The 13,405-nt window shown below is 39.0% G+C and overlaps 1 protein-coding gene across 1 annotated transcript in view; it reads left to right on the forward strand.

Annotated features, from left to right (window-relative positions):
* The first annotated feature begins 1,199 nt into the window (after positions 1–1,199).
* CRY1 (cryptochrome circadian regulator 1) overlaps positions 1,200–13,405 on the forward strand; it is a 44,031-nt gene continuing 31,825 nt past the window's right edge. Inside the window, exon 1 of the mRNA XM_039877869.1 lies at positions 1,200–1,956. Coding sequence (XP_039733803.1) covers positions 1,799–1,956 — 158 coding nt within the window. The 5' untranslated portion in view covers positions 1,200–1,798. The remainder of the gene's footprint in view (positions 1,957–13,405) is intronic.

Below are 13,405 nucleotides of genomic sequence, written 5' to 3' on the forward strand. Positions count from 1 at the left end.
GGAGTATTTCCACAAATTAGGTAGCTCATCTGAGCCTACAGGAATGTGTAGAAATGTACGAGGTAGGGCAAAGGTAGTTGTAGTGAGCAGCAGAATCCATAGAAGAGCGTTTCACAGAGGAAAAAATAGCATGTGTAAAGGTTAAGAGATACAGATTGTAAACAGAGGGCATCATTCCACAGAGGGCTAGGATTTTTGCCTATTGTCTTCTCTCCTGTATCTCCAGCATTTTGAAGAGTGTCTGGTCCATTAAGTAATTGTTGAATGAATGTAAGGGCATCACGTGAATAGAGGCCTACAGGTCATTCTCCTTGGAAAGGTGGGCAAAAGCCCCACCAGGAAGAACCCTGTAAACCGCACTAAATATAAGAGATTAGGGCTGACATACTGATGATATATCGCTAGTATTAGGGAATTACAAGAACTCTAGGAATGCTTGACACCTGCCTTGCTAATTATCCCTATTCCCAAGAGCATAGTCCAAGGGTACAGCGTGAAGAGATCCCGAAGAATGGGAGGGGCGCCAGCTCCACACATTCGAAAGTAGGGTTCTCTGCACAAAGCTGGATTGAAGAACATAGTTTGGGACCAAAGTCGTCGTGAGTAGGAACCTCCTACTCTTCTTCAACTCCATCCTGCCCTCACTCTCCGCCAGGTGCCTCGCTGACTTTCGGTGGAAAACAGGCCTCCTTCCGGCCTTCGGGGGACCCCACAGCAGAGCCCCGAGCGCGCTCCCGCCCGCCGGCCCCGCCCTACTTCCCTCGGGATTGCAGCGAGAGCGCACGCGCGCCCTACAGAGCAAAGCGCGCGCTCGCGAGCTCCCCGCATCCCCGTGCTCATACGGGTCTCGGCGAACCTCAGCCAATGGTGAACGCTCATGGCCCCCGGAGGCGGGGCTAAGCATTCCCTCACGTGGGGCCTGTGATCACTGGGTCCGCTTCCAGGCAACCGTGACCAGTCCGCCGAGAAAAGGAGCAGAAACAGAGAGCCTAGTGTCTGGGCGAGGATCAATGGTTTTGAGATCGAGGGGCTGCTTCCCCCCAGAAGCGACTGAAGCGCGAGCACACTCACCAGTTAGAGACGCTGTAGTAAACACACTTCAGAAACGTGAGGTGCCGGTGGTCACGTGGTGAGCGCGCCCTCCAATGAGGAGCCGGAGGCGGGGCCGAGGCAGCTGACGCGGCGGTGGCGGTGGAGTCACCCGGGCCGCCTTGGATCGGTCACCGGCCGGCAACCGTCCAGCGGCCTCGACCGTCGCCTGCGTACTCCGTGCTCCGTCCTCACGCCTGTCTCCGGGCCGAGAGGCATCGTGGCCCTCGGTGGCTGAATCCTCACTCATCCCTCTCGGTGGCTCGCCTCGGGCGGGCCGCTTTCTCCTCGGGGGCCGCCTCGGTGGGGCGAGGTTTCCGTGACGAACCTCCTGGGGCTGCGGGTGCCGGCTCGGGCTGTCGTGGCGGCTCCGGCTCCTGGAACTTGCTCTTAGGGTCCGAGGCCCTCGAAGTTATGCGTCTCGTCCAGGCGATCGCGGTGGGCTCTGGCTCTAAAGGGCGTCACACCCGGACTCCGCTGACTGGGCAACCTCCATTCATCCTTCCAGCTGCGCCTCCAGCGCCCTCTCCCTCTCGGGTCGCCTCCTCGGACTCATTTTTTCCTTTCCCCCATCTGCCGCCCTATCCTCACTCCTTGGGCGCGGCGATTCTCCTGGAAGCCAAGGTGTCGGGTATGAGCCGGACCCTCGTTCTTTGAATTTCTCTGTGGAGGAAGTCGGCGGTGACCGGCCGCCCGCCGCGACCCCGGGATGGGGGTGAATGCAGTGCACTGGTTCCGAAAGGGGCTCCGGCTTCACGACAACCCCGCCCTGAAGGAGTGCATTCAGGGCGCCGACACCATCCGCTGCGTCTACATCCTCGACCCCTGGTTCGCCGGCTCCTCCAATGTGGGCATCAACAGGTGGCGGTAAGTCAAAATCCTGGGGGACATCGATTTCCGTGTTTAATAAAACAGGACTTAACATGCGATCGGCCCAGTCCGAGAACTTAGACCTGGGACCGCCATGCTTCGGCTGTTTTAAGAATTGTAGATGCTTTAAGAATGAAATAGAATGGACTTAATAGTCCTCTGGCTAGAAATTGCTGGCAGCCTGTAACCCCTTGGCCTCCGTGTGTGAATTACGTGTCTGCGTTAATGGGAACTCTTCCCCCTGGAGTTCTTAGTGGTGGAGTTAACGAAACACTCTCTCATGTCTCAGTGTCCCGTGGGTTGATTTCCTTGGCCTCTTTGTGGCATTCGAAAGGATCGTGGTTTTTAATGTTTACGTGTGTGTGTGTGTCTCAGTAAATCATAGTATGGAGAAAATCATTCATTCAGTACAATTGCCTCCCAGTCCAGTTTTCTCCCACCTTGAGGTTGCCGTGGGAAAACAAGGAAACGTTATCTGGTTTTTTTTTTTTTTTTTTTTTTGCTTAGCTCTTCCTCTCAACTCCTCCTTGTGGCCGACTGGACAAAGCACAGTTTTTCTTTCTTGGCAAAGAGGAATCCTTCTAGGGATCGGAGTAGTGGAAGAAATCTTAGAGAAGTTTGATGATCTTTTCCTGAAATACCGGGCTAGATGATTGTTAAGCCCCCTGGTAGAAATGAAAGCGTTGTGCTTCAAACCAGGCACTGTTTTAAACACCGGGGATATAGCAGTGTGTGTGGGGGGAGGGGGGCCAGACAAAAATTCTTGTTCTTTTCGAGCATATGTCCCAGAAAGTAAGATATCTAGTATTTGGTGGTGATAAATGCTGTAGAGAAATACAGAGCAGAAAAAGGATAAAGAGTACAAGGGGCGTGGGATTAGAGTCTTAATTTTAAATGTGGTGGTTGGGATAAACTCAGGAGAAGGTGGCAGTTGAACAAGATGATGAAGCAAATGTGGATTGCGGATATCTAGGGGAAAGGCATTCCAGGCAGAGGGAACATAAAGGCAAAGACCCTGAGTTTGGAAAAGTACTTAATCTTTGGAAGAAACAGCAGAAGGAGCCAATATGACTGGAGCAGATTAAGTGAGAGGAAAAGTAGTAGATGAGGTCAGAGATGTAATAGGGCCAGATTAAGTAGAGCTTTATGGACAGTTGTCAGGATTTGGGCTTTTACTCAGAGCAAAGTGAGAATAATTGCAGGATTATGAGCAGAGAAGTGACATGATCTGACTTAAGTTTGAAAAAATTTTCTCTGGCTGTGAGAACAGACTGAATTGGAGGGGTACAGGTGGACAAAAAGCAGGAAGACCACTTAGAAGGCTGTTGCGTTCATCCAGATGGGAGGTGATAATCTCTTGGACCATAATGATAGTGGTGGATTTGGTGAGAAATAGTCAAAGAATTCTGAATATATTTCGAAGAAAGAATTCCGAATATATTTCGAAGAAAGAATTCCCAGTATTTGTTGATAAATTGAATATGTAGTGTGAGAGAAAGAGAGGAATTAGGAATGATTTCAAAATTTTCAGCTTGAAGAACTAGAAGGATGGAGCTACACTTTGCTAAGAAAGTGAAGTCAGGAAAGTCATTGGGAAGGGTGATTGGAGTTGTCTTTTGAACTTGGTTAAGTTTGAGATGTTTGTTACACATCCAAGTGGAGATAGGCAGTTGGAGTTCAGGACAGAAAGCCAGGCAGAAGGTATAAATTTGAGAGTCATCAATTTACAGTTAATATTTAAAGCCATTCCTTCCTTCCTCCATTCATTGAACATGTATTTGTCATGCACCTGATGCATGCCAGTTGCTGTTTTAGGTGCTGGGCATTCAGCATAAATAAAATAGCTAAAAAAAAAAAAGAAAAAAAATCATGACCTGTTGAAGCTGCATTCTAGTGGAGCTGTGAAACTATATGAGAACTTAATTAAGGAAGTGAGTGTAGATAGAAAAGAGAAGTCCTTGGGTACTCTAATATGTAGAACTTGTGGAACTATGGAAGAACCAGGATAGGAGATTGAGAAGGAATTTGTACCTACATACTTACCCATTCTGTCCTGCTACTGCATGATTTCTGTGGAAGAGATATTGGTTCCTCTATTCAAAACTAGTTTTTTTATACCACATTTTAAAAGCTTTGCTCATATTTGTTTCAGCTTTATTGAGGTATAATTGACAAATTAATTTATATATACAGTATTCAAGATATACAACATGACGTTTTGATATGTATACATAATGAAACTCATTTTTGATTATTCTCTTTCACTTTTTCTTTAACCTCTTTAACTTTTTCTTTAACCTCTTAAAAACATGTTTTAAGTCCAAGCTCTATTAAAAGAAAAAAAAAACAGAGAAACAGAACCTACCCTTGACTGGGTTCTTCTCCTGCAACTATGTTTCTCAGTTCCTTTGTTATGAAACTTCATGAACAAAATGTCTTAATACTGGCTGACTTCATTTCTTTATCTGCCACTCAACCTTGAACCCACTCCAAACTAGTGTCATTCCACCCCACCCCCACCTACTCCACCAAAACTGTTTTCATCCAAAGAATACTTTTAAACTTTCATTCCTTGACCTTTTACTATGTTTGACCACACCTTCCTTTTCTTCTCTCCTCTTCTTTTAGAGGACCCTCCTATGTTCGTTTTTCTGTCAGACTTATTAGTGCTCTTCCTTGACTTCTCTTTTTCTGTTCAACCCTTTAATGCCTATTAGGTATATGATCTCCACCTTCTTCATTTTATATCATTGCTAGACATTCTCATCTGTCTTTGTAAAGTCAGTTACCATATTTTTTTTTTGCCCAGAATTCACAAATCAATATCTTCATCCCATATTTCTGTCCTGATCCCCAGATACAGATCCAGAATATATAGATTTCCTGTCTATTCAAATGTGTTATTACCTTAAATTTGACTTTTTCAAAAGAGATCATCATCTCTCTTACCTTTCTCTCAAAAACAAAAACCTAAACTGAATTTTCCATGTTTTCTCTTTTTATAAATAATACCACCATTCGCCCAGTTGCTTAATTTATAGATTAGATTGTTAATTATATATTCATTTATTCAATAAATATTTGAGTGCCTACTGTGTGCCAATCACTTTGTTAATTTCTGTGGATAAAAATGATAGTCAACAGATAATTTTTCTGTCCTCAGGGAATTTACAGTATACAGAAGACTTTATTCAGAAAATAATCAGAGAAATACATTCTTCTCTCTCCATTGCCAGTTTAGCCCTTATCACCATTCATTTTGCCTAGATTACTTGAGTAGTTTACAAACCATTGTCCCCCCTTGCCTTTCTCTAATCCATTCCCTACACAGCAACTGGAGTGATCTTTTAAAATTGCAAATCTGATCACGTCCTTTACTATTTAAAATCCTTCAATGACATTTCTTTACTATTAGGTTAAAGTTCAAAAAGCCTGTGTAATTTGGTACTCTGCTTCTTTTTCCAGTCTTGGAGGATTGCTTCCCTGAGGCATTTGAGCTGAACTTTGAAGTATGAGATGGATCTTAATAAACAGATAATGGAGGGAAGGGAATTTCAGGCAGAGGGAAGAAAATTCGAGACTGAGGACATGAAATGAGGGAAGGCACAGTATTCTGGTACTGGTGAGGAGGTTCATATAACTGAATCATATGGCACATGAAAGACAGGAGGTGTTGCTTAGTACTCTTTTGGTTTAGTACTCTAGGTGACTGCCTGACTCAAACAGGCTTAAGCAAAAAGACAGTTTATCGGGAAGTGTAATTGAACAATCCAAGGAAAATTGGCTGCAGACATGGGTTGATGCTAGGTCCAGAAGACATCTCTAGGACCAAATCCCTTATTTTACATCTCCAAACTTCACTTATACTGGATTTGCTTTTCAGACAAGCTGTCCTCTGGTGGTAAAATATAGCAATAACAATAGCAAGTAAAAAGCATATGTATGCCCCAGAAGTCTCAACAGAAGTCTATGGCACTTTAGTGGCTCCATTTGGGCCAATTTCTGAACTAGTCATTGTGAACCTCTGGTTGTCTGAACAGGAGTTGTGTGTCTCACGGGTGGGATCAGCTCGACTGGACTGAAGTAACTAAAGTGAAATGAATGGGAAGTAGGTGGACTGAAGTAACTAAAGTGAAATGAATGGGAAGTAGGCGGATGCCTGGTCATCTAAGAACACAGATCAGAAAGGTTAGGTCATTGATGAATTCGAGGTACTGCTAAGATATCAACTTGGGAAATGGAGAAAATAGAAGTTCAGGTTTGGGGATCATAGACTTTAGAGCTGTGGATATGGGAATAATTCCTATGTAATTAATAGGTGAAGTATGGCTGATGATATTGGATAGAATAAGACCCATCAAAACCTTGGTCAGTACTGCATTTAAGATGAAAAGGAACTCATTGGTAAAGGAGACTGAGGAGAATCAATCAGAAAGGTAGAAGAGGAGCCCAGAGTGCTGTGTCATGGAAACCAAAGGTGGCAAGAATCTTCTTAATTGTGCTAAAGAAGGCAGGTTAGGATGAGCTTTGACAGTATGACAGTATGCAGAAAAATTGTCAAAGACTTGGAAACGGGCAGAAGAAATAACTGTCCATCTTGAAAGCTGGGTATTGGACCCTCTGGGGCCTAGAGGACCTTCCAAGAATTATATTATTCTGATTTAGGGAGATGCACCTTTGTCCTTGATTTAGTGGATCTTGCTTGAAGAAATTACTATGTGCTATTCTAATCATGCTTTTTTCTTTCCTTCTATATTTATTAGTTGGAATTCTTCTGTAATGAGGAGTTGTACCTTCCCTCCATTTATTTAATTATTCAGTAATTTATTTATAAAAATATGGGCTCAAGAATACTTGTTTTATTCTTTGAGTTATAATCTATTACTGTCATTGTTTATTTTGTTGTTTAAATTGTTCCAGCTTTGGCTCCCATCCATGTTTTGACATACACCCATCTTATTTCTCTGGAGCTCTTCCCTGTGGCATCAGGAGATGCACCAGCTCGTCTCGTATTTTCCTTTCTCAGCCCTGGAATCAGCCACTTTTCTGTAGAACCCTGGTTCTTCTTATCAGAGAAGGATGTTTAGAAACCAAGCTCTGGGTGTTTTCATCTTCATAGTCTTTTTCCCTGGCATTTGTTTTGTTTTGTCTTGTTTTGTTTCACAGTCCTGCCACTGTGAAACTTCTGAAAAACTTGAATTGTATCTAGAGCAAAATTAGCGTTATTAGGAGAAGAGAATTTTCTGGTAGGAGTATCAGAAAACCAGTATGTGTAGCTCTGTTATTTGCTTTTGTACATGTGTCGAACAGATTTTATTTAGTTCCATTTTAATCCTCCAAAGCGTAGAAGTAGATTTTAAACATGATTTTTTATCTATCCTTATAGTATCACATTGCAGTGATTTCTAAAAATATGCATGGAATAGTAAAAGTCCTAGATTGAAAATATTTTTATGTGATTTGAGGATTAAGGAGGTATAAATTACATAGCCTTATACTGGTGTAAGCCTTAGAAGTTGATAACTTCGAGTAAAGACTAATTAAAACTGCTGTCACTAAGTGCTATAGTAGATACTAAAAGACCCAGATTAGTAATATCTTTGTAAAACTTTAGAGATCTTCCTTAGCATAATTGCCTTCCTTTTATATGTCCTTTAACAATAGATCCTTCAATAATACAATGTATTAATTACTGTAATAATAAATTTACACACCTTATTGTCATTAAGCTTGGAGACTCCCAAGACTAGAATTCTAGATTTATTTTTTTGTGTGTGTCTGTCCAGTGTAGATGCCCAAATGTTGATTGTATAAATGAAAGAATGTAACTCAGAATATGTGATTCTGCATTTTATTAGATTACTAGTAATTAACTCTCAATTATCTCTAAAGAGAGTAAAAGTGTGAATTTAAATGAATTTCTTTACTAAGAAGTGGTGGGATAATGCTTTGGGTTCATTTAGTTTCACTTCTTATAGTTCTCTCTCAAAGTATAGAAAAAGTTGTGTATATAGTTATATAGTATCCATAAAGACCTTTTGTATTTTTAACTATGATCATGTGTATATGAAATGTGTTCAAGGTCCATGACTGGTTCATACTCACTTATTAGTAATTAAGTTGACCCTTTTTTGTTAGTGAAAACTGCAAAAGACTTAGAATTCTTAAATTGCATTTTGATTGTTCTTTGCTCCCTCCCCTCTTTTTTGACTGTTACCATCCTACCCCATCCCCCACTCCATCTCTCTTTGTCCATTCTTGTTTCTCTGTCCTATCAGACTTTGAGTTTGTATTTAATATACTCTTGCTTCTCTCTTTGAGCAAAGATTGGAACATGATGTGCCTTAACTTTGAAAACAATCACTTGGACTTTTGGGTAGAAAATGAGTATCAAGCAAAGGGCAGACATAGGAAGGCCACTTAGGAAGCTACTATATTTCTCTAGAGGAGAGATGATTGGTGGCATGGATAAGAGTGGTAATGGTGAAAATGATAGGAACAGTTGGAATCTGGATAGATATGCAAGAGATAATATAGCAAAGGGAGTAGGAGTACTAAATCTGGAGTCCAAAGTAGAAGTGTAGGCTGAACATGTAAAATTGGGAGTCATCAGCCTGTAGGTGGTAATCATAAGACTAGATAAAGGGAAAAGAAGGACTGATGGAAGGAAGGACCTTCACTTTGAATGTACAGAAGGAATGATAGAAGGCTATAAAGGAGGCTGGAGGGAGAGAAGGAAAAAGAAAAGGAAGGATGGAAAGAAGTTTGAATGGTAGAAGCAAAGGATGGATGTATGTATTTCCAGAATGACTGATGGGAGGGAGGGAGGAAGGACAGATATATGGGATAAAGAGCAATGACACATGGAAGAGAGAAGTAAGGACATATGGTAGGGAGAAGCATAACCAGTTATGGCCAATGAATTGTGTAAGGAAGTACTTATTACCTTACTTGGTTTACTTGACTGAGACATTGTGAAGCCCCTCTATGCTTCTTTGGTTTTTCCCTCTCTCTGAAGGAGCCCTTGTGTTCAAATTATAGAGTCACAAGATCAAAGCAGCTGGAGTAGTAGACATCACTTAGAGAATAACCGCCTAGAGCTGCAGTGTACTCATGAGCAAGAGAAAAACTTTTGTCAAGCCACTTATTTGGGGGTTGTTTGTTATCCAAGGTAAGCATTTCCTATTCTGGCCAATCAGGTGACATTTTGGCCTGAGTGACTTGAGGGATGGAATCATTATTAACTAAGATTGGGAGACATTGATGGAGAAGGTTTGAGGAGATTTTTCAAAGGGAAATATTGAATAGGCAGTAGGATATCAAAAACATCCTTCTGTGACCACATTTAATAGATTATACTCTTGTCTAGTATCCCTATTTTAGTTTTCTCCATCGAAATTATCACAACTGAAATACAGTGTTGTGGTTCAAGAGCTTAGAACCTGGAGCCAGGCTGGTTGAATGGGTTTCAAATCCTGGTTTTGCTATTTGTCTATTCCTATGTCCTTGGGAAAATTACTTAACCTTTTATGCATCAATTTCCTCATTTGTAGATGAAGGAAGTACCTATGTCAAAGAGTTGTTGCGTGAATGCATGTAAAGTGCTTAAAGCAGTATGTGATACACACTTTCTGAATGTTCACAGCTGTTGTTATCATCATGTTGTCATCGTGGCCATCATCATTATCACATCATCATCATCATTATCATCATCTAACATGTAAACTTAATGGCACCAGGCACTTTATTTTGTTCTCATCTTTACCCTAGGGACGCAACAGTGTCAGTAGGATCTGAATAAACTTTTGATGGATAGATGGATGGATAGATTGCATGTGACTATCACTTTTTGTAACAATATCAGTATGGGAAAGATCTTGACCTTGCCCAAACTTCAGACAGACCTGTATGACATGTGCTAGGTCAGATTTTTTAAAAAAAAGAAAAAGAAGAAGAATTTTTTAGCATTACCACTGCCTTTTTTTCACAGATGAAAATTGAAATTTTATTAAATAATTTTTCCAGTTTTATTTAGATATAATTGACATATAACTAGTTTTTTCTGAAGGAGAAAAATTTCAAATGGGACTATTAGATTACAGAAAAGCGTTATACATAGATCTGGGACAGCATGCTTTTGACCACATGTTGAACAGATTTTATTTAGTTATATGTAAATCTTTTAAAGCCTAGAAGTACATCTTATCTTCGATTTTGGCCTAACCTGATAGAGTTACGATGCAGTGGTTTCTAAAATTAGACAAAGAATAATAAAAGTTCTAGGATATAAATAGCTTTGTGTGATTATTTTAGATCAGAGAGGCATAAGTTACACAAATTGTATTAGTGTAAATTGATTCCAGAAATTTAGCGATTTTAACCCTTTTAAATCCTATTATTAATTTTAATAATTTTTCTGTATTTCTTTGGTACATATTGATAGTATCAATATTCATATTATCTATAAATAATCATACTTTTTTCTTTTCCATCCTTAAACCTTTTACCTCTTGTTCTTCTATTACTACACTGTACTAGATTGAATAGAAGTGTTGATAGCCAGCATCCTTGTCTTATTTCCAGTCCTAAAATAAAAGCTTTTAACATTTTATCATATTAAATACGATGTTTTCTGTAAGTGTTTTTATGGATGCTCTTTTTCACATTAAGGAATTTACCTTCTAGTCCTAGTTTGTTGAGGCTAAATGAAAATTGAATCTTAGTGGCTACTCTTTCTGCATCTGTTCAGTTGGTCCTGATTTTTTCCTTTATCCTATGAATGAAGTGAATTACATTAACCAATTTTTAAGTATTAAATTAATCGACTTTCTGAGGGTAAGCACAACTTGACCATGTTATATAATATTTTTTATATATTGCTGGATTTGGTTTGCTAAAATGATATTCTTGTAAGATTAGCTTGTAATTGTACTTTTGTGCTGTCCTTGTCTAATTTTGGTGTCAAATCTAACCCCATAAAATGAGTCGAGGAATGTTTCTTTTTTGTCTATCCTCTGTATGCGATTAGAATACTCTATAAAATTAGAATTGTTTATACCTTGCATATTTGGTAGAATTCATCTGTAAAGCTGACTGGCTTTTATGTTTTCCTTGTAAGATTTTTAACCACTGATTTCTTCTTGAGTCAGTTTTACTTAGGAATTTACCCATTTCGTCTAAGTTTTCAAATTTATTTGCATAAAATTGTTCATAGTGTCCTATTTTTCTGTTCAATCCTTGTAGTATCTGAGATTATTTTCCCTCTTTTATTCTTAATATTGCTTATTTTTTCCTATCCCATTTTTTCCCCTTAATTTATCTTGTCAAAGGTTTATATTATTGTCTCTTCAAATAATAAATTTGGTTTTGTTTCTATTATGTATTCATGTTCTCTTTTCATTAATTCCTGCTCTTTATCATTTTCTTCTTTCTATTTTTTTAAAGATTTATTCTGCTGTTTTCCTGGCTCAGTTTCGAATCTTCTGTTTTAACCATTTAAGCCTATACTTTATCTTCTAATACTTTTTTGTTTTCCATTCTGCACATTTTAGATATATTTTCTTCATTATCATTTAGTTCTAGGTATTTTCTAAAATCCATTATTATGTTCTTTGTCCCATAAATTATTTAGAAAAGTGTTTTTTAATTTCAAAATATAGGAATGATACCATTTTCTTTAAGTTTGTTGAATACAGTGTTATGACCTGGTACAGGGTCAATTTTCATAAATATTCCATGTATACTTGAATAAATACTCTTCATTTATTATAATATTATAATCTCCAGTTAGTATAACATTCTCTGGCTGCTTTATATAGTATATCTTTGTCTTTGGTTTTGAGTTGTTTCAATATGATGTGTCTGGATGTGGATACTCTCTCTGTCTCTTGTCTCTCCCTCCCTATATTTCTGCTCATTTTCATCTATTCTTTATTTCTATCTTTACTTCCCCCCACTCTTCATCCCATTCCCCATCCTCTGTACTTTTCTTTCTTACCGTGCTTGGGATTTATGAGGTGCTGCCTTTTTTTTTTTTTTTCCCATGAGTATCTTGGATTGGGATCTTACAGCAGTTTCAGAAAATTCTCAGTCATTTTCGGGTCTCTCATTCTGCAACTCAGAGTTCTTGTTTCCTTGTGTATTGTGGGATGGATGGATGGATGGACAGATAGATAGATAGATTGATTGATTGATTTTTGGTGAAGATTTTTTGTTAAATTGAGGCATGGGTTGAAGTTAAGAATCCAGAAAGGATTTGTAATTTCTTTCAACAGTTACCTTAGGTCACAACTAACCTGGGTCCACTTTGTAATGGTATGCTTGTAGTGTTTGGAACCACTTAAATTCTACGAATTTGCATACTTTTAAATTTATAGAAAATACATAGTATAAAGAGTTTCTATGTACTCTGTGTCCAGTTTCCCCCTCATTATAACATCTTACATTACCACTGTACTTTTGTCAAAACTAAGGGACCATAGTACTAACTAAATTCCAGATTTTATTCAGATTTCCACGAATGTTCTTTTTTTGTTCTAGAATCCCATCCACGGTACCACATTGCATTTAGTCATATGTCTCCTTAGTCTCTTGTCTTTGAGAGTTTCTCAGGCTTTCCTTGTTTGTTTGTTTTTTAATGACCTTTATGATTTTGAGTACTGGTTGTGTATTTTGTGGAATGACCCTCAATTTAGGTTTGTCTGATGTTTTTCTCATGATTAGACTGGGGTTACGAGTTTTGTAGGAAATACCACAGAGGTGAAATGTTCTTCTCATCACATCATATCAGGATTACATGATATAAACATGATTGACTTACACAGGTGATATTTACTCTGATCATGTGGTTACAGTAGTGTTTCCCAGGTTTCTCTATTGTAAAGTTACTGTTTTTTCCCTTTCTATTGAGGAATTGGAGATTTATTTTCTTTCAACCCATTCTGAGTAGTAACAGGCAAGTTTCCTTGGTGTCCTATTCAGTGACTTAAGATTTATGTCTTACACTTGAATTGTCAGTAGAGTTTTTTGAAGCTCAAGCTTTATATTGAGGGTCTGTTTTTAGCTTCCTCACTTCAGATGGGCCTTGGGCTTTATCTTTTGTCTTCTTCAACTTGGATTAAATTCAAGGTTTCCAGGGCTCTGTAGAAATCCTCAAAGCTAAAGCTGACTTTAGCACTCCAGTTAATCTCTGTGAACCTTTACTTTGGAGTAGTCCAGTGAATTATGTAGAAAAGTGATGTTTTTATTTTTGGGGGGGTTATTTATGTGTTGTTAGTTATTTTTATAGGTACCTTATCTTAATCCATTGTACTGTCAGCAATAGAAGTTGGTAGGTTTCTTTAGACATTGATTTTGAATATATTTTGAAACATTTGAGTTGTGGGAAACTTATATCTTAGTATTAGTATGATACTTGTAGTGATCGTCTCAGTCCTCTCCCCCACCT

This window comes from Pteropus medius, unplaced genomic scaffold (assembly GCF_902729225.1).
Source record: "Pteropus medius unplaced genomic scaffold, Ma_sr-lr_union100, whole genome shotgun sequence".
In the NCBI taxonomy this organism is placed as follows: Eukaryota; Metazoa; Chordata; class Mammalia; order Chiroptera; family Pteropodidae; genus Pteropus; species Pteropus medius.